This window comes from Theobroma umbraticum, unplaced genomic scaffold, assembly GCF_002168275.2.
Source record: "Theobroma umbraticum cultivar Fairchild unplaced genomic scaffold, ASM216827v3 scaffold_51.0, whole genome shotgun sequence".
Lineage (NCBI taxonomy): Eukaryota > Viridiplantae > Streptophyta > Magnoliopsida > Malvales > Malvaceae > Theobroma > Theobroma umbraticum.
In genome coordinates, this window is record NW_018397260.1 from 6,067,421 (window position 1) to 6,087,227 (window position 19,807).

General features: G+C 36.5%; 3 protein-coding genes across 3 annotated transcripts; 2 read left to right on the forward strand and 1 right to left on the reverse strand.

Annotated features, from left to right (window-relative positions):
* The first annotated feature begins 276 nt into the window (after window positions 1–276).
* Window positions 277–2,323, forward strand: LOC110417044 (Glycosyl hydrolase family 35 protein). Its single transcript, XM_021429225.1, has 3 exons — window positions 277–760; window positions 1,818–1,879; window positions 1,961–2,323. Exons 1-3 carry the CDS (start codon window positions 673–675, stop codon window positions 2,147–2,149), a joined length of 339 nt encoding a protein of 112 aa, XP_021284900.1. The 5' UTR covers window positions 277–672; the 3' UTR covers window positions 2,150–2,323.
* A 6,346-nt stretch (window positions 2,324–8,669) lies between these two features.
* On the forward strand, window positions 8,670–14,163 carry LOC110416987 (QWRF motif-containing protein 2-like). Its single transcript, XM_021429145.2, is given in 7 exon segments — window positions 8,670–10,394; window positions 11,551–11,670; window positions 12,082–12,198; window positions 12,315–12,404; window positions 13,538–13,645; window positions 13,726–13,770; window positions 13,772–14,163. Coding segments are annotated over 7 exon segments (1,881 nt in total). The 5' UTR covers window positions 8,670–9,029; the 3' UTR covers window positions 13,808–14,163.
* Window positions 14,164–17,715: 3,552 nt separating this feature from the next.
* On the reverse strand, window positions 17,716–18,801 carry LOC110416980 (LOB domain-containing protein 38-like). Its single transcript, XM_021429137.1, has 2 exons — window positions 18,451–18,801; window positions 17,716–18,337 (listed from the first exon to the last, which is right to left on the reverse strand). The coding sequence occupies exons 1-2, from the start codon at window positions 18,632–18,634 to the stop codon at window positions 17,847–17,849; spliced, it is 675 nt and encodes a 224-aa protein (XP_021284812.1). The 5' UTR covers window positions 18,635–18,801; the 3' UTR covers window positions 17,716–17,846.
* Between the last annotated feature and the right edge of the window lie 1,006 nt (window positions 18,802–19,807).

Below are 19,807 nucleotides of genomic sequence, written 5' to 3' on the forward strand. Positions count from 1 at the left end.
ACCCCGTGCCTCTCGCATGCGAAGCGAGCGCTCTACCATATGAGCTACACCCCCATCGATCAGCCTCGGTCGGCCTTGCATTAGTGGAACAATCTAGACAACATTTATTAATGGTTAATCTCTGTCTGAGGGATGCCAAAGTGCATGGCAGGTGGCACAAAAGAAGTGCTGAAAGGTGCCGTAGTTCACAGACGTGCCCAACGGCTCGCATTCCACCACACATCGTTTTGTTTTTCCCGCATTAAAGTCTCTTCATTCATTGCTCACTGCAAACACTAATCCCTCCACTGCAAAAGCAATGGCAATTACCCCCTTTGCTACATCCCTACAGCCATGAGAGAAAATGAAACTCACATGCTTTCTTTTATTATTCACTTACCACCATTAAAGGTTTGGAATATTTATATACTTTTTTATATCTATATGTTCAAAGGCATGGGCTGTTTGAAGGCACTAGACTGCATAGTCATTTGCCATCCTACTACATCTCCTTATCTCCACGGATTTTCTGGTCGACTTTGAAGTTTTTCCAAATCTGGGGTGACGAACGCTGGGACTGCAAGTTCTTTTTATAAGGAGTTTTTGAGAAGTCTTGTCCAGGGTGTAATTGTAAAGGACAAACACACTTTTTGTTTACAGGGGAAATCGTCATCTGGCAATAACATTGACATTATGAAGGTTCATGGGATTTGGGTTTTCTTCTTTGTGGTCGGGTTAGCTTTGCTTGTCTTTACCTTCTCCAGCAGCTCCTCCATTCCTGGTATAAATCTTTTAACTTGTCTTCTTTCACTCCGATGACTGGTCTAGATAATTCTTCATTTGTCCTTTAAGAGAAACTTCCTGGGTTTTTCTTCACAACTGGAATAACGGTAAATGCTGCATTGGAGAAATCCATGGTTTGGTAACCTTGGCAGAACTGGTATTTAACTCTGAAGTTGTTTACTTCTTACTTCGGATGTTAGCTTTAATTAGTTGAAACCATAATACTTTGCATGAACATTAAAATGTCAATTAATCTTAATTTTTTGAAGTACTTTCTTTGTTATCTGGCTGATATTATCAAATTACTTCAAACTTTAACTTGGATTTCATATATTATATATCTATTCTTGCAATTTGGATTTCAGAATAATTTTAAGATGAATCGGGATTTGATTGTTAAGGAGAAGTTTATATATTATGAACAACCTGTAATGTACCACTCTTGGTGACTGAATCTGAGTGTTTTGAACTGTTAGATACAACAGCACATGGCTTGTTTTTATTTACCAAAAACGACCTCCCCACATCCTACTTCTTGTTATATTGTTGTTTGTCAATAACTTCGGTGCACTGTCTCAATTTTTTATTCTCAAGTTGTCTTCATCACCTCCCACTCTTGTCAATTTTTAAGGTAACTGTTTAGTTTTTCAGTTAATTTTGTCAAGAGAAACTTGTTATTAGCTTGTGGGCTTAGGGTGGATTTAACCCAATAATTTATTGGAAACTACAGGTGGCTTCTAATTCCATCTTACTGCTAACTATCTGATCAACTTAATTATAGGTTTGGTTGGCCCGTTTTAAATCATGTCATGAATGCTATAGCTTAAATTGCAGCTTGCATGTCAAGGCAATTCATGATATTTTATCAAACCTTCTTCATTGTCTGATAAAAAAATGTCCTCTTGTTTGCTTAGATGATAATCAAATATTCTTGCTAAAACTGATGCAGTGCATTGGTAAATCTAGTAAATGCCAGCAGCTAGATATTTATCATTGTATAAATAAAAAATCGTTACCATATGTTAATAGCAGTCGCCTACTTAATGTCATTCCAGGTATGGAGTTTTCCCAGCTTGGTAATGGTGTGAGTATAACAGGAACAAGTAGAAAGCTGAAGGTACGTTCGCAACATGGCCAAAATCTACCGTGGAACCTTTTCTTATTGGATTTTGAGACATTTTCCCATTTGAAATTGCAGGGGAATGGCTGCAATCTAAGCAATGAAAAGAAGAGCAATGTCGATCTGGAAGATTACCGTCCGATTGATCCAGTTCCAAGCTCAAAGGCAGCTATAAAACCTGGCCCCATCGAGCATGGTAGTCCTCTTATTCCATCCATACCAAAACCTTCACCTCCCGCTCATCCCAATAGTGGTGGTTCCACTTAGCCATATCTAAAACTCATTTCTCAGTAACAGATATGATTTGAAGAATGTAGCACTGTAATCTGCATCTGATATTTTAAGCAGCTTGTTTTCTGTATCCTGTCCAGACAATAACTTCTAGCTGCCTACTATCCAGCTTATGTTTGTGTCTGAATGTGTGTTTGGTATTTGATCTTGTATCGTGAGTGTCAATTCCCATTTCCAGAAATAACTAGTTTAATTTTATGCTTTCTAAGTTTAGTTATCGTCTAATCTCCTTTTTCCAGGGGTACAGTTAGCACATCTATTTGCACAACATAAGATTATCATCCAACTACAACAGAAAACAGTAAAAAAGGTGTAAACAGCTGCAGACTGGTCACCCAATTTACACAAAGTGAATGATTAGTAGGTGTCAACTTTGGTAATTGGTCAAAGAAAACTTGATGGAATTTAATCTCCCAAAATATGAGCTGTTATTATCCAACTTACTGAACATCAACGACCATGATCATCATTCTGACTTGACATCTGTGCTACTTGTCTACCTCATCAATCGACGGGCTTGAGGCCGTCTCCTCTCTTACTCACTTCCCATCAATGGATGGAGATTGCTCTTTGCAGTATACGAAACTCTGTCAGCATAGCTTTGAAAATGAAATCTTGTCTCCTTGCTGTAACAAAAATCCATCATGATGAATCCACCCTGGTGCTCATTTCTTCTCTCAATTAAAAGCCCCCCACCCTATTCCTTGTTCCATTTTGTCTGGTTTCTTAAATAATGGAAGCAGCAAATTATCAAAGTTATTACTAGACCGTGCCAATTTGTACTTAAAAAGTACTTTTACCAGCATAATTTTTCACTCGGAATGTCCCTGGAATTCTTTCAGGAGGAAATCCACTTTTTGGCTTCCTAAATTGCTGGCTCTGGTTTGAATTCAGAAAAAAAAATTTTGCTTACAAAAAGGTGAAAGTAAAAGATATTTGCACTTATACAACCCATAATTTGCAGTAACTAAAATAGTCAATGTAATCATTACATAAAATCATGAACCCATGTTAGTACTTGTACTACATAACTTGATGCCACTTTCCTTTTACGTTCGTTTATTATGCTAAGGTATTGTTGTTTTCACAACACTACCACTTTTTTCTTCTGTGGTCTGCTATTCATGCCGATTCCATGTTCTTAGAATATGGACCAGGCGAAAGATGCTAACTAGAAAGATCGAATTTCAGCTCGGCTCAACTCTATCATATGGTAGTAAGATTCAGTTATAACTAAAAAGAACGAAAACAAGACATCTTTAAGTTAAAAAGGCCCAAAAACAAAACATTATCTATTAAAAGATGAGAATTGAGATCAAATTTGATCTCTATCTTGAAATTAATAACTAAAAACTCACATGGTGAAGTAATAAAATTTTCAAAATATTATTCTGTTTTATTCTTTATTTATTCTTTTCAATCTTTACCATAATCTTTAAATTTCACTTACAAGTAAAATGTTACGATTTTAATAAAAATCATTAATTTCACATTGAAAAAGATATCATGGTTTCAACGAAAGTCATTAATCTCATATCAAGAAAAAATATATAATTTCAAAGAAGAGTCGTGAATATCATGATTCTAATAAAAAATCATTAATCTTAAATAAAAAAAATGTCATGATCCCAACGAATAATCATAAACCCCTACTACTAGCTTGTCCATTTTTCCTTTGCGTATGATACACTGGTATGAGTTAATGCTGGCCAGGTATCCCTCCCTTTAGCTCCAGCAATCGTTGAGAAACACTTGAAATCCCATGCTCCTCAAAGCCCTTAAATATTTCACCTACTGCAATGCTCTTTGCATGTGTAAGGCTAAGGCTACTTGACTTTTTATGGGCAACATTTTGACCGGCGATACATTGCTTCCAAGTGGACTGAGTATTACGTGGAGGTGAGCTACCAGGCAACTAGCAGAAGACAAGCACAAAACATGGATAGAAAAAAATCATAATGCCACGCCCATGGTGGACCTGCTCACAGAAAAAGACTAAAGCTAACCAGGATACAAAGAGAGGGTGACCAAATCACAACCAAAGCTGAGCAAGCCAACGAAAATGGGAATTTGTTTATATCACCAACCGCATTTACTTCAACACACAAAAATACTCACGTCTCTTGTTCCTTAAGTTATCTTCATAGCCATTTTTATTGGTATTCCTTCATATCATCCAATCCTTTACCTCCAAAGTGAAACACTTTGACCCATCAAATCAACATCTCACCAAGTGTATTTTCCACCTCCTAGCATATTGCCAACTTCTTTTGCCCCAACAGCTTAATTGGAACACAGAAGGTCATAGTACAGTGTAGCAAAAGTGACTGCTTTTATTCAGTCACTTCCTATAGATATCTATCACACTGTTCCCTTTTTACTGGGCTTATGCCAAAGTGGAAAAGTAGACATCATAATCACCAAAGCAATGGAACCATAGGAACAAAAAGACCATTTATGCTGGCCAGCTACCATATATGCTTGAGTTTAAAAGAATTACTTAATGAGGATTAGTTACTTTAACTCCAATTATAAATGAAGTGATGTTCAAGGCATGACGTTTTCGATCTCCTACTAACCATCATTTGTTAATAAAGTTTCGATTTTAACTGACAGCCATCTCTGGGCGCCTATAGTTATTTGGCAGATGTCAGTTCTGACCAAAGAGATTAAACTCTACCGATCTGCTGTCTTAATCAATCATTTGGGAAATTGGCTACTCACTCATATTGATACACCTGCCATCCCCGTTTTAATGCAAAATTTTGTTTAGGAAATTGATGGAGGAAAATGAAGATCTTTCAGAATATTCCCTCATGAAATCAAACGAACTTGATTTGGTAAAATGTAATTATGTTTATGTTTGGATCCTTAAGGGACTCTATATGGTCGTGTTCGAGGACCTGTAAATCTCTCTTTTATTGGGTTTTTCCTTACCATTGCTAATGATGGAGAGAAAACAAGTGGAGTTACTCCAACTACGGTTTTCAATCTAATAGGATTCCTGTTAATTATAGCAGGCTTGTTTTCCATGTGTCCACAAAAAAATAATATAAATTCCATTTCTTCGGTGGGGAACAAATATGTTTTTTCAGCTTCTGCTACAAGCAATAGCTTCGTTAAGCAAAGTTAAAAGCCATGATATGATACCAGCAGACATAGACACTATACTCTGGTTTTTTGTAAAGAAATTGGGTTTTTATTTTGATATTCTCTCTGATTAAAACTGACCCACTTCGTATTGCAAACAGGAAAGTGGAAACTCTGCCATGTTATCCATTTGAGTAACCTTTTTTTTTCTTTCTTCTCTTTGTGGGGTTAATAGATGCATGATTCACAATGCTACTTTTTGATATATCTTTGAATCATTTTGAGAATTGATCACCGTCAAGTGATAGGCCTGCCAGTCTACCACAAAGCTTCAAACCCTGCAAGCCTGAGAGAAAATGTAGAGAGAGGTCAGAAATGTGGGACAGATGGGGAGGTAGAGTGGCGAGAACCCATATTATAAAGCCGAGAAGGCCAGGGACTATGCAGACAGTATGGGACGGAGCATCCTGGAAAGGGTTGCTTTTGACTAATGATAAACATTGCGGTGTTTTGCTCCTCTTTGTGTTGGGAAGTGGGGGCTCTCTTGGCCTTCTCTTCCTGCATTACCAATAAGCTTGTGACCAATAGAACAGTAATCTGGTCAGGGTACTTGAGAACACTTCCAAGGAAGGACACTTTAGCTTAGTTTTTCATTCACTTAAGCAGATAATTATTACCATCATTTTCGTTAAGCATCTCTTTCTTATTGGAAGAATGATTGCTTATCATGAGTGAAGTTGATTAACAAATTTCTTCCTCATCACATTTCATTATCGCCCACATTACTCAATGAATAATTAATTCCCCTAATTAACTAATTATTTCGGCCTTGCATAAACATTCGTCAAACTCTGCCTTACTTCATCAGCCATATCGGGTAGGAAAAGCAAAAACAGGTAATGCTTCCGTAGACAAGAATTGGAATAATTCATAATTCTTGCAGACAGTATACCATTACAAAAGAGAGAGGTGTTGAGGAAATTGAGTGCCAAAGAAGGAAACGCGCTTTTGTTTGGGGAAGGGGGTGGTCCTCTGATGGAATTGAACTGGAAGGCAAGGAAGCATGTGTTTGTGTCTGGAGGATGTTGTAGGAATTTTTGAGAGTGTCTGCTCTCTCTCTCTTTCTCTTTGTGTGTAGGTTTCATTGAATCAAATTTGTTCTTCATAACAGATTCTTTGAGTGATGCATAGAACAACAAAACCTTTTAGGACCACACAAAAAAAAGAAAAGACTGGTTCATTGCTTAAATGCGTTATGGACACCGATTTAATGTGAAAACTTTGATGCAATTAATTCCAGACTATAAGCGGAAAACATGAGCCATGAAAACAAACTATCTCTTTCTCTTCTTTTGGGGTGGGGAAGGGAGCAAATGGTCAGCATGCACACACACAAGTGGAGAATGGAGCACGCGTGGCTTTAAAATTTAACCATAAATTAATGCATTAAGATGCAGCAGCCTAGGAACTCAACTTCAAGTTTGTATTTGCCTAAAACATTTTGAGCAACAAAATTTTATAGATTCTTTGTTTGACTAGTTTAGAGCAATCTAACTTAATTGATAGTTCCATTTCATTCCAACTACAGTTTTAAGTAGTTTAGGGGTTGAAAAAAGACAAAGAAAGAATCCCCAGCGTTGCATTTTTCCAAGCCAAGCATGGGAAATTGAGCAAAGGGTTGTCTAGGAGTAGATTAAAGAACTAGAAAACTAATTGAAGCAGCTGGCTGGAAGTTGGTGAAATTAAGTAGCCACGTTTTCATGTATGATAGTTAATAAATTTCCTAATTTATATTAAAATAAAGATTAAAAAAAAAGGGAAAAAGGAAAGAAGAAAAAGGTGCCTTGATGTAAAAGCGTGGGGAGGAAATGGAATATAGTACAAAGATTATAGAATAATTAAGGTAATACGTAGAAGATTAGAGGTAGGAGAGGGTTGGTTCTTTGACACGGGTGAGGAGGCTTTGATCAGGTAAAGAGTGGGGTGGAGTTAGAACAACTCCAAGGAGGATAATTGTCACTTCGTACTTTCCAAGCTCCCAAAAGTTCGTCAAGGCTTTGGTTAATGCTGACGCTAATAACTGTGCTTTATTTTAATTATTTGGTCTTCGGCTCTATGCTCATATTCCTAGGTCTCTTCAGCCCTCACACACCCTAGCTAGCATAATTAAGGCATTTGAGTAAAGATGACTTTTCCTTTTTAGAATCTATGAAAATTTTAGTATGAAAAAATTAACTAATTTACCTCATTAATAATTTGCTTGATTACCTTGTCCCTGTTGCATTCATTGCAACTAACAACCAATTCTCTCCTCTACTTCTGCCTCATTATAGTTCCAATTTATTTCGATCTAAATCATTTTGGTCTAAAACACATTTATAAATAAAGATATTTTTCATTTAATAATTATATTTTTTGAATTGAAAATGTAACATATGAGTTGTAATATTAGAATTTTATCAAACTTTTCATTGATGTGGGAGTCTCTATGAAAAATACCAGAACAATCTATAAACTCAATCCATATCAAAAGTAAGTTTCTCTCCTTTTAAGGCTCTTTTATGAATTAAAAAATTAATATAATGAAAATATTACATAATTAGGTGAGATAAAATATTATGAATAACATATCAATATGAAATGAGATAAATCTTTAAGATCTTTCTCTATCTATTGATATCATGTTATTTTTTTAATAATTCAACATTTACCTTTTCAATTATAAAAATTAATATATAAAACAATCCAATATTGAACTCAACAATTGATGCATACCTTACTTTATGAATTTATTCATCCAAATAAAAAATATTAACTCACAAATATAAAGGAAACTATTAAATAAATATTCAAATCAAACGTATTTATTGAGTCTATAAATAACATGATAGGAAAAACTTAGTTAAATATTTTTCTCATAGGAAATAAGCTTGGTATCTCACTATTTTATTTAAATTTTTTTTTTCTGATTGACTGAAAAATTAAAAGGGAAAGGTCAATATTGACAACAGACTCTTGGTAAAGTCGTTGATTGTCCCATTTGGCATATTGTACAGGAAATTTAAACGGCTATTTTTGCTCTCATAATAATTCTCTCTTAAAAGCATTTAAATTCGGGCGTCGTTAGCGTAAGGCTAACGTCTGCCTGAACATTTCACAGCCCACAACATCTTCCGCTTCCCTCCCCCAATTCCTTTCCTCCCGGAAGAAATATCCCAATATTTAGCGTGCAATTGTAATCCCCACAAAACTCGCCTCCACGTGTCAATTATTTTACCATATTACCCTCACCTACACACGTTGCCACTCCAGCACGCGAGTGGACATTCACCCATAAAACCCTGCGAGTACAATCATCCTCTTCAATTTTGAAAAACAATTAAAAATTAATTATTGCAATTTTTTCTTAACCCTAAGCACCGAAGAAAAAAAAGGCTAGTACGACCGTTATGCTCTCAAATCTGGCCTAGACATTCCCCTTTCACTGCTCTCACTCTCTCCGCTCTCTCTTTCTCGCTTTTCCTCTCACGCTCTCGTCGGCAACGGTCATTTTTGCGCTCTTTCTTTTCCACTCCGGAAATTCTCACTGCAAAGCTTAATAAAAAGAAAAACTCTGGAATTTTATTAACTCTAAACTCTGGTTTTTTTTTTCTTTATTAATTTTTGGAAGTGAAGTTTTCGGGGATTATAATAGATGCGGTTAGGGTTGGGAGGAGAGTGAGATTAAAGAATCAGTCAGAGTGGAATTGAATTGTGAGTGCACGCAATGGTAGCTGCAGTGTCCGCAACGGTAAAACCCAAACAGCACGGAGGAGGGCCACACCAACATCCGTCACGGCCTCCGTTATTGCCTTCCGACCCATACAATGCCATCGTTCCCCGACGTCAAAAATTCCGAGAAGTCACTTCTCGTTATTTGTCCACGTCGTCATCCTCCTCAAATTCTTCCACGTCATCGTCATCTTCTTCCGCGGCTTCCACCAAACGGTGTCCGTCTCCGTTCGTTGCGAGGACTTCTCATTCGACGGCCGTTATGACGCCGACGCACGCGACTCCCTCAGCCATCAAGCGCTCGCAATCAGTGGAACGGAGGCAGGCGGTGACGCCGCGCCCTAATAATTCTTTCGATTTTAGAACCAGTAACGGGAACAACAACAACGATGAATTGTCCGCTGTTCAGAAGTTGCTCTTTACTTCGACGAGAAGCTTGTCCGTTTCGTTTCAGGGAGAGTCGTTTTCCTATCAGTTTAGCAAAGCCAAACCAGCTCCCTCTCCAAGCGCGGCAAGAAAAGGCACGCCGGAGAGGCGGAAGCCTACGGCGGCAACAACGACTCCGGGGAGAGCAACAGATCAAATGGAAAATTCAAAGGCGGAGCGGTGGCCTGCGAGGTTAAGGCAGCCATATTCGATGAGTAGAAGCATGGATTGCACCGACCAGAGGAAGAGATTAAAAGGATCTGGGAACGGCAATGTAGTCAGGGCACTACAAGATTCCATGATTGATAATAGAGATTTAACGGTTGTTTCGGCTGTTGGATCTGAGGCCCAATGTGATCCCGCGGTTTCCGATACTGAAAGTGTTTCTTCTGGGAGTACTTCCGGAGCTTTAGAAAGTTCTTGTAACGGTAACGGGGAGATTAAGCGTGGGCCTCGGGGAATAGTTGTCCCGGCTCGGTTCTGGCAAGATACTAATAATCGGTTACGCCGCTCAGATCCTGGTTCGCCAGTCTCTAAGAAAAATACGGCGCAGTCTAAGGTAATTGCACCAGAGAAGTTTGGAATTGATAGTCCTTTATCATCTCCGAAAAGTGTAGTGAACAGCAGAGGGCAGTCATCGCCAATTCGCGGGCCAGTTCGGCCTGCATCGCCGAGTAAGCTTGGGGTGTCCTCAACTTCGTCTCCTTTGAGGGGAATGAGTCCCTCCAGAGTGAGGAATGGGTTGGGTAGTAATTTGGTAAATACGCCGTCAATTTTGAGCTTTGCTGGAGATGTTGTTAAGATGGGCAAGATTGGGGAGAATAAGGTTTCAGATGCTCATTTTTTGAGGCTACTTCATAACAGGTTGTTGCAGTGGCGTTTTGTTAATGCTAGAGCAGATGCTGCTCTGTCTTCCCAGAGGTCTAATGCAGAGGTATGGCTCTAAGAACTGACTTTGAATCTTTCTCTTTTTGCCTGTTGACCATTATATTTGTTTGATGTATGCTACGACGCTGTCAATTTTTGCATGCTTTACCATTACAACTTCGATAGGAATGAAGGCTTAATTTAGTTTGGCGGTAAAACTCACAGCAAAAAATGTTGCATACCATCACTTTGGTAGCTAAGATTTACCTTTTGTAACGGGAATGCTGAGTTATATATCATGGCTTCATGTTATGTTTAATTTGTTTGAATGCATTCCAGCTGCATTGTAATTTGTCTTGCTCTTACTGCCTGGAATTTTCAGAACTTTTGCTCAAAAGTCTAGAAGAACCTGGAAAACAAAATTGTGAGTTGAATCACATTCATGGTAAAAACACAGACAGTGATGGTTTTGGTAGAACAAACTCTGTAGGCCACTTCTGCTTGGGAGGGATTTAGCTCTGGGGCTATTTGGTTATTATGATTTGATTGATTATAGTTGCTTTTGTGGTGTAGAAGTAGTTATGTTATCATTTACAAGCTGCATGTGAGAGTTGTTTTGAGGCTTAAGTATTGGTGAAGAGCTGGATGATTAGATGTTGGTGTTGACCATTTTGAATTCTCTTGTGAGTATGTTTTTCTTCCCCTTTATAAGCAGCTTTTGTTAAGGATATGCTTATTTCAGACGTGTAAAAGGATATGTTAGCACAATCTTTGATAAGCGAAAATGGATGAAGATACTAGAAAGAAAGAGGAACATGATGATAGAATGGGATGAAAAGAGACTGCATGCTTGTTTGGCTTTTCCTTCACGCTAAATGCAGAGCTCATATGAGATAGGCTTAATTTCAGATTAAAGGTCAAGAGAGCTGAACGTATAAGAGGAAGCGGCTGGTCATTAGTTGCTGATCTTCTTGCTCTAAGGAATGAGTCAAAGAGGGCGTTCCCAACGTTGGGAACAATTCAATCAAAATTATGTTGTTTTAACAGTTGATTTAATTAACATTGATTGAATTAACTTTTGCATTGTTTGTTTGTGTAAGATACTTCATTTTAACCATCCTATAGTTTTTCAGGTTACTTACATGTTATGTTTTTTTAAATATCTTCATTTAGTTAGTTAAATCTGACGAAGAATTCTTTCCTCATCATGGTTTCTGTAACAGAAAAGTCTTTATAATGCATGGATAACTACCTCAAAACTGCGAGAATCAGTTAGAACTAAAAGAAATGAGTTACAGTTGCTGAGGCAAAACTTGAAGCTGATTTCCATCCTCAAGGGGCAAGTAAGAACCATCTCTCCACTCTGGCTTTGTTTGTTGTTGACTTGATTTTCACATGGGTTGTTTGGGATGTCTTCTCATATTTTGCTGATCTTAACTTGATTATCCCTAGTTTTTCAAAGTGTAGATCTCTGTCTCACACTCTTTGCAGTTAACTCTTTTCCCCCTTCTTTTTTCCTATCTTCCTCATTAAGTGTCCTTGAAATTGGAACTTGAATGTCTAACCTCATGAATATACATTATGCAGTTGCTGCTTTTATCTGAAGAAACCTGAAATTTATATTCTTGTCATCTCTGTAGTTGTTGTTTTATTCAAAATATCTGATTTCAATTGCATGTGTAAGTTCATGCAATTCATACCTTTTCATCTATTTGACTACTATATTTTATATTATTTTTAATTGATGAGTGCAGATGATATTTTTGGATGAATGGGCTGTCCTGGACCATGATTATTGTGGTTCTTTGTCTGGAGCGACTGAAGCTTTAATGGCTAGCACACTCCGCCTTCCAGTTGTAGGTGGGGCAAGGGTAAGTTCCTTTTTCTGACTTTTGTCAATTTCTTTATGCTGCGCCATCTCAGTCGCTAACGTGTTAGCTTGCTTTGGTCTTAAAGAATTATCTTGCTTGGCATTTCATTTGTACAGGCGGATATCCCAAAGTTGAATGATGCTATTTGTTCGGCGGTTGACATAATGCAGGCAATGGCATCCTCCATATGCTCATTGTTATCAAAGGTAATTCTTTCATTTTTTTTTCTCCTCATCCTTAACCCCTCCTTCCCCCATCACCCTCCTCCCTCCATTTCCCCTTTTTATGTGCAAACTTTGAGTTTGCCTTTGCCCCTTTTTTAATGTTTAGTAAGAAACATTAAAAACCTTTTGCTGTCCTAGGAGCTAGTTTTTAACAAGCTGCAATCTGCAAATACTAATGTAATAGTGAAATATTGCTACCTGTCTGAAGGGTTTTTCTTGGCCAAATACTAAGGTTGAGTACTCATTTAGTTATTAATTTGTTTCTTTGTTTATTTTTAGGTATTATGCCCTGTATTTAAAATGTTTTGACCATTTATAGAGATTTGCTTTCATTCAATGATAAGTCATTTGAAGATGAGCTATGATAAAAAGAAATATGATGATCTCATAACTCTGCATTTGTATAAAAGGCCTAGGTTTAAGTCTTGTGGCCTTCGTTTGGTTCCTAATCATTTTGAATGATGAGTTTATACTACGGTTGACTGGCTTTGGTTGATTTTACTAACCCAGTGAAAAGCAAAAAACCATCCATACTACAGATAAAGTCACCAGGTTATCAGTATGTTTTGCTAATTGTTTCCATTTTTTTGTAATTATGATATATCCTTCATCAACAAATAAACATCATTTATCTGTTCTCCAATTACCCTGTTTGTACTCTACACAGAATATTTTCTTGACTAAAGCAATCGGCAATGATTTGTATCGTTAGAAATGCTTGTAACCTTGTGTTAAAAAGTTACAATTTTCATCACATGACATGTACAACAATGTCAAAGGTTGATCTCTGGTATAAGCTTAAGCCTTAGAGCTTCTTGTCTGACTCAACTCACGTGATCGTTTGAGTCGACTGGATCGTCATAATACGTTTACAGTGGCTGCTGTAAAATTCTTTATGATCCGTAAAGGGTGAAGTTCTGATTTGTAGCAGTAACTGCAGATGCTGATCAAATTGATTTGGGTTACTGAAGTTACCATTTGAACTTTGGATGAACTATCATTCTCTTTTGAAGTTGTTTTTATCCTCTATTGTAATGTTAGTAAGCAGATTTTACTAATCATCATCTGTCCTTTATGCTTGCATTTAATTTGTCTTTCATTTTTTTGTTTAATAGGTTGCAAAAGTTAACTCTTTGGTGGCAGAACTTAGAAATTTAAGTGCAAATGAGTTTGCTTTGCTTGATCAGTGCAAAGAACTTCTGTCAGCAACTGCAGCCATGCAGGTAAATATCTTATTCGTTTTGCTTTATTAGAGTAATTGTCATATATAACTTGTTTCTAATCTAAGTGATCTATTGACCAGGTGAAGGAATGTAGCTTGAGAACACACCTTTTACAACTAAACCGATAATCCTTTACCTTCCAGTTTGACAACAGAATTGTAAAAAGATGAATGATTTCACTGCCCTTCCCTAATACTAACATGACGTCAAACCCCACTTCCATTTCATCCGAATTTGTGGTGCAAAAGGTAATAAGGAAAATGTTCGATGATCAATTGCAATTTACAAGAATGAGAGTGATCATTTGGTCCTTTGTTTTGATACATGAAAAATTTTAGCTTTATGTGTAATTTGATGTGTAGGCTGAAGGAAATGATTCTCATATGTGAAGTTAGACAGTATACAGGTACTTTTGTTATTTTTTTTTCCTTTTTATATAGGTCAAAAGAAAGTGTGTGAATATGTATAAATGATGTTTCCATTTTCAGTCAATGGGTTCTTAATTTAGGTATTGTTTTTGTCTGCCTTGATAAAATGTTTAGTTTATTTGTATTTGGTTAGGAGTTCTTTTCAAAAATACCACTCGTATGTAATGTGATGTATTTGAAAATAACTTTCATTATAATTTTAATTATTTTTAGTTAAGAAAAATTAATTTTGAACAAAATTATCCTTAATGAAACCGAACTATATGTCTGAGTCTCAAATCCACTTATATTTTGAGTTTTTCTTATCAGATTATTTATCTTTAGAGTGTTTTTTATTTTAAAAAAACCTTTAAATATTTTACGTATTTTGAAATGGTTTTTAATGCATGAAGAAAAACTTTGGAGCATGTTTAAGTATTTTGAAGTGATATTTGATGCATAAAGAAAAACCTTTGAGCATTTTTTATCAAGTAGGCATATTCGTTAATTATGTTGTTAAATAGAATATGGTGTATTGTTTGAAGCTGTTGATTTTATTAAATAAAATTTAGTAGTTTTGGTGGTTTTTGAGTATTGTGTAATCGATTTTTGAGCATTGTGTGACTAATTTTTAGATATTACGTGATTAATTTTTGAGCATTGCGTGATTAGTTTTTAGGTGTTGCGAGATTAATATTTAGATATTACGTGATTGATTGATACGACATTACGTGACTAATTGATAAGCATTGCCTGATTGGTTAGTAAGACATTGTGTGATTAGTTAATAAGGTATAGTGTGACTTAGGCATTACTTAAAATATGACATTACGTGACTAATTGATAAGCATTGCATGATTGGTTAGTAAGATATTGTGTGATTAGTTGATAAGGTATAATGTGACTTAAGCATTACTTAAAAATTAATCACACAATGCTTAAAAATTAATCACATAAAGTCAAAAATTAGTTACGTAATGTCTAAAAATCAAATACGTAATAATTAAGTTACGTAATGTCTAAAAATTAATTTCATAATATCTAAAAATCAAAGACACAATGCCTAAAAATTAGCAATTTTATACTTAATAACAAATTAATTTGTTTGCTTGCAATGAGGTTTAAGTTGTCAAAGTCATAAAGTGTTCTAATTTACAAATATGTATAATCAATTTTAATTTTTGAATTTTGGGGTTTTATAAATAAATCAATAAACAGAATAACTTAAAACATATATTTTTTTCTAAGCCATTAAATTGTACATTTCATAAAAAAAGATTACAAAATTCCATGATCTTCCAAAACAAGATAAAATATATCTCTAGCAGGCAAGCTTTGCTTACTTCATTTATGGAAAAACAAAAATATACTCATTTTATAAAATCATCTTTAAATAATTCTAACTTAAAATCCCATAAAAAAAAACAAAATCTTCAATAAATATGCTTAATAATCATCTCAATCTCATACACAACAAAACCGTAAATCACCATAAAATCAATCAAACATGCTTTTGCTGTTATTTCTCCCGGAACCCATCATCTTAACAAATCTGATCTAACTCATCAATATAAGCATCTTTATCGCAACACATGTTTCGAAGCAAATCATTACTTGAAAGCATCTAATTATCATATTCATCATGCTAACTACAATCAGAGTAAAATTACTGTTTATTGTTATTGAGAACTCCAAAATGCATTATCCAAAAAAAATAATACAAAATAAGATGGATGTTATCTATATTCTTGGGAATGGTGAGAAAGAGTTGGACGGTAAAACAGATAATATTTGACAAGAAAGAATTGGGCTTTAATTTTGAAATATTTATCTGAATGGCAAGATAAAGAAAATCGAAACTATTTTAATTTGTCTAAAATTGTTTAAAGGGTCAAATTATATCAAAAATTGATTATAAATAATTAAAATTATAATAAATGATATTTTTGAATTAAACTTAATTTTTTCTTTGGTTAAAGTGAAAACTACATATGACCCCACCCCTCACCCCTTAGGGCTTTCTTGGTATGTAAAAAAAAATTAAAAAAGAAAAGACTCACATGCTATTAAGAAGCATAGAATAATGGAAGGAAATATTGGCATGAGAAATGACAAATATTCTTAGATGACAACCATGCTAATTAAAAGTTTATCTAAGTTGTTTATCTTAAGATAAATTAAAAGATGACAGTATCTTTCAGACATGGTGGGGGTTTTGGATTCAGCAATCTTTGATAATTGGAGATTAAATGTCCATTGAAATTTACTTGGCCGCTTTCTGCCTGTGTTTTTCCTTTCCTCTTTGGAAGAATTAATGTATCATTTTAATTCATGATCACTTTGTACCATGAAATGGAAGTAATAAAATCTAATGGATATGGATTCGTTAATTTAACCAATGAAAGAAGAAGGAAAAGGGGTTTTGCACATCATACGAATATTATGCAGTTCTAAGTGATAAGATTACAGAGCTATTTTAATCTCTAATCTCTATATTCTCTTTGTAAATTTCCTGGCAAAAGGAATCCATCCTCTAGAGGATTTAGCACACTAAAACTTGGTCTTCCCTGTTGGCATGTCGTGGTGAATAGGTGATTCTATAGGTTGTGGCCGTGTGGGAGATATCCAATATCTACTGTGAGTGAAGTTGAAATTGAAGTCATGTGGGACCCCACCGCATATGCTAATAGACGCGGCGAAGCGATGGAATGGAACTAAAACAAGCTCAGCTCTGCTTTTTGGTTAATTGAAGTCCCTTTCCTATCAATGAGCTTCTGTGAAAGACAAACAAAAGAAAAGAAAGAAAGAATGGGTGATGCCGTGGAACCCACTTCCAACGGAGGAGGACTAGGGGCGGGGCAGCCTGACGTGCACCGCACCAGTTTTGGCTTTTACAAAATCTTAAGCCTTGGGACCCACCCCTTTCCCTTCTCCTCCCTTCCACCATTTTTTGTTTGCTTTCTTTCTTTTTGAAGTTCCCTTTCTGTTCCTCCTTCCTTCATTTTCATATTTGCATGAGACCAAAGAGTGAAGAATCAGCCGACTTGATGTGAGTTTCCAGCCCTGCTTTGCTTTGCAACTTGGTATATTTTCTCTGTTTTGATCAAAGATTCTACCAATATTTTATCATTATCATCGTTGTTTTGTTTAAGTGAAAGGGAGGTTAGGAAAAGAATATGACAAGGGATTGATCAAGATGGCTGAGTTCCCCCTCTAAACCTCTGATTATCCTCAAGAACTCATACCTCAGCAACTTCAACGCACCAAGTTGAAGCTGATGGGAATATCATCTTTCCAAATTTTCCAAGGTTAACCCATCCATCATCTTCTTCGGGGCAAGAATTGGCCAATCATTTCTCATGGATAATGAAAGCTATTTGCAAAAGAATAGGCATTGAGAAGAACCAAATTATATTTCCTTTAAAAAAAATTATAACGAATGCTCAATATTAGATAAAGCTGATTAATCATCTCCTATCTTTCCCCAATTACAATCATGAAACTGATCATTGCTTAACAGGACTCCTCTTCTCATCCGTTTTCCTCTATGTTTCTGTCTAATCTCTATATTCCTATGAATGAAACGTGTCAGGCGGTGGGCATGTTCCAATGACTCAGCTTTATCGTCATTTAACAAAATCCAAGAAATTAAAATTTAAGAAGTAAAAAACTTCCTAATATTATGATTATTATTATTATTATTATTATTGTCTCTTCATTATTCACTACATCGCCGGCTTATCAAAAAAAGACCGTTTTCCCAAAAAAAGGAAAACAAAAAGCCTTTGTTTTTGTCAAACAAAGAGATTCAAAATCTTTCTCTCTTGGCTTCCTTCATTTTCGTTGCTTTCAAAAGTGGTTATCTCCGATTCCTCCGAGTAAAGCGACGCCGCCGCCGCTCTCGCTCTCTTCCTTTCTACTTCGTATCGCCTTCCGCTTCCACGTCTTCCTCCACCTAACTTAGTCGACAAAGAGAGGCTTAGATCCGAAGCTGCTGAAGCCGATTTATTCTCCATCATCATCATCGTCATCAAAGGCTTCGACTGAGCGTACCGGCTTTGGAAATCGCCTGAGTTGGCGCAGAAACGAACGGATGACTCGTCGCAACTTGGCGTCCAAACTCCAGCTAGAATCCCCGGGATCGGCCGTAAAGCTCCGCCTTGAAGCACCGTGTCCGCCGCCGCTTGGCAGAGGTGCCAGTTCCCACTTGATAACAGCCCTACCGCTCCGTTCACCGGATTCACGGTACGACCACAGGCCTCAAACAACAACGACTGAAACAAAGCTATAAAAAAAACACAAAAAAATGAAAAAAAAAACATAATTTTAATGTACGTAACAAAATAAAACAAAAATACTATAATGTAAACAGTAAAATAAGTATTTGTCGAGGGGTACCGGGGCGTTGGGTTTCGGGGACGGAGGAAATAAGAGAGAGGAGGTCGCTACGGCCGAAAAACTTGGCGAGAAATAAGGTGGCGTTGCCTTGGGCTTCGGGGGATTCGATCCAGCGTAAGCTCGACCGTAACACGCATGTCTCGCTGCACCCCTTTCGGAGCACTCGGCAACCGTTGCAGCTCATTTTGTTTTTTCCTCAACTATCCACCGTCAGATCTTAATTTAAAAAAAAAACAAAAATTCTTCTTTTGAGTTTGACCGGAGATTTCTTGGGTGTCAAGCAAGCAGGTAAAGAAAGTAAGTGAGGAAAGAGTGAGCTTGAAATACGAACGTATAGCACGAGACGAAAGAGAAATGAGGGAAGGGGGTGTATTAATTAACGTGATGATTAAAGGTTTGAGTTAAGTTAACCATGGTTGGGTTTGGGCTGGTAGAGTTTAACTCTTCTTCCTTTTATGACAGTGGTGGGTACGTGGTGGTGGGGTAATCGAGGAGGGAGGAATATCTTCCAAACTCTGGGCACGAGCGGCTCCGTGTTTCCGCTTCCTTTTTTGTTCTTGTTTTCATGTGCACCGTTGGATTCCATCATTTTGATTGATGTGGATCGTTGGATGGGTTTAGTCCATCCAATTTTTCAATCTTTTCTGTACTTCCCTTTAGTACGAAATTATCAAAAACTAGAAGACTGCGAACCTGATCCTTGACCCTCCTTCCCACCCTAAAACCCTTCAATTATATTCTCTCTTACTAAAATAAAAAACCCACCTGCTTCTCATGCTACCCTAACCAACGAGCAATTCCATATAATCCAAATTATTTTTCATTCATAAATCCACCTATTTATGGCATCAAAGTTTAAAACACCAATGCATAATTATAAATTTAATTAATAGACTCGAAAAAGCACTGAACTTGGAAGGAGTAACTGAGGCTTTGCTTTCTGAGGGAAACAAGGGCTTGTTGTCAAATGACGATGGTGATATTAGTGGGAATCTTAATTGACGTGGGATTGGAAATAATATGCGGAGCCCAGGACGGAACCTGCCATCCTTATCAGCAAATGTGCTACTTTAGCATTTGTCAATATATAGTAATGGAACATATTGGTTGGTAGCAAAAATAATTGATTTTGTTGAGCATAAGCAACTTCTTAACTTAGCTCACCTCAATCCAGCTTTCTTTCCTTCTTTCTTTTTGTTTTCCTTTTAGCTCTCTGAGTACCATTTGATGTACATTGATAGATCAAGGTCCAAAGCTTCAAATCTGTTCCCCACCAAAAACCAAGTTAGCTTAAGCTTTCATGTCTCTCTCTCGCTCGCTCGCACGCTCTCTCTCTCTCTCTCTCTCTCTCTCTCTC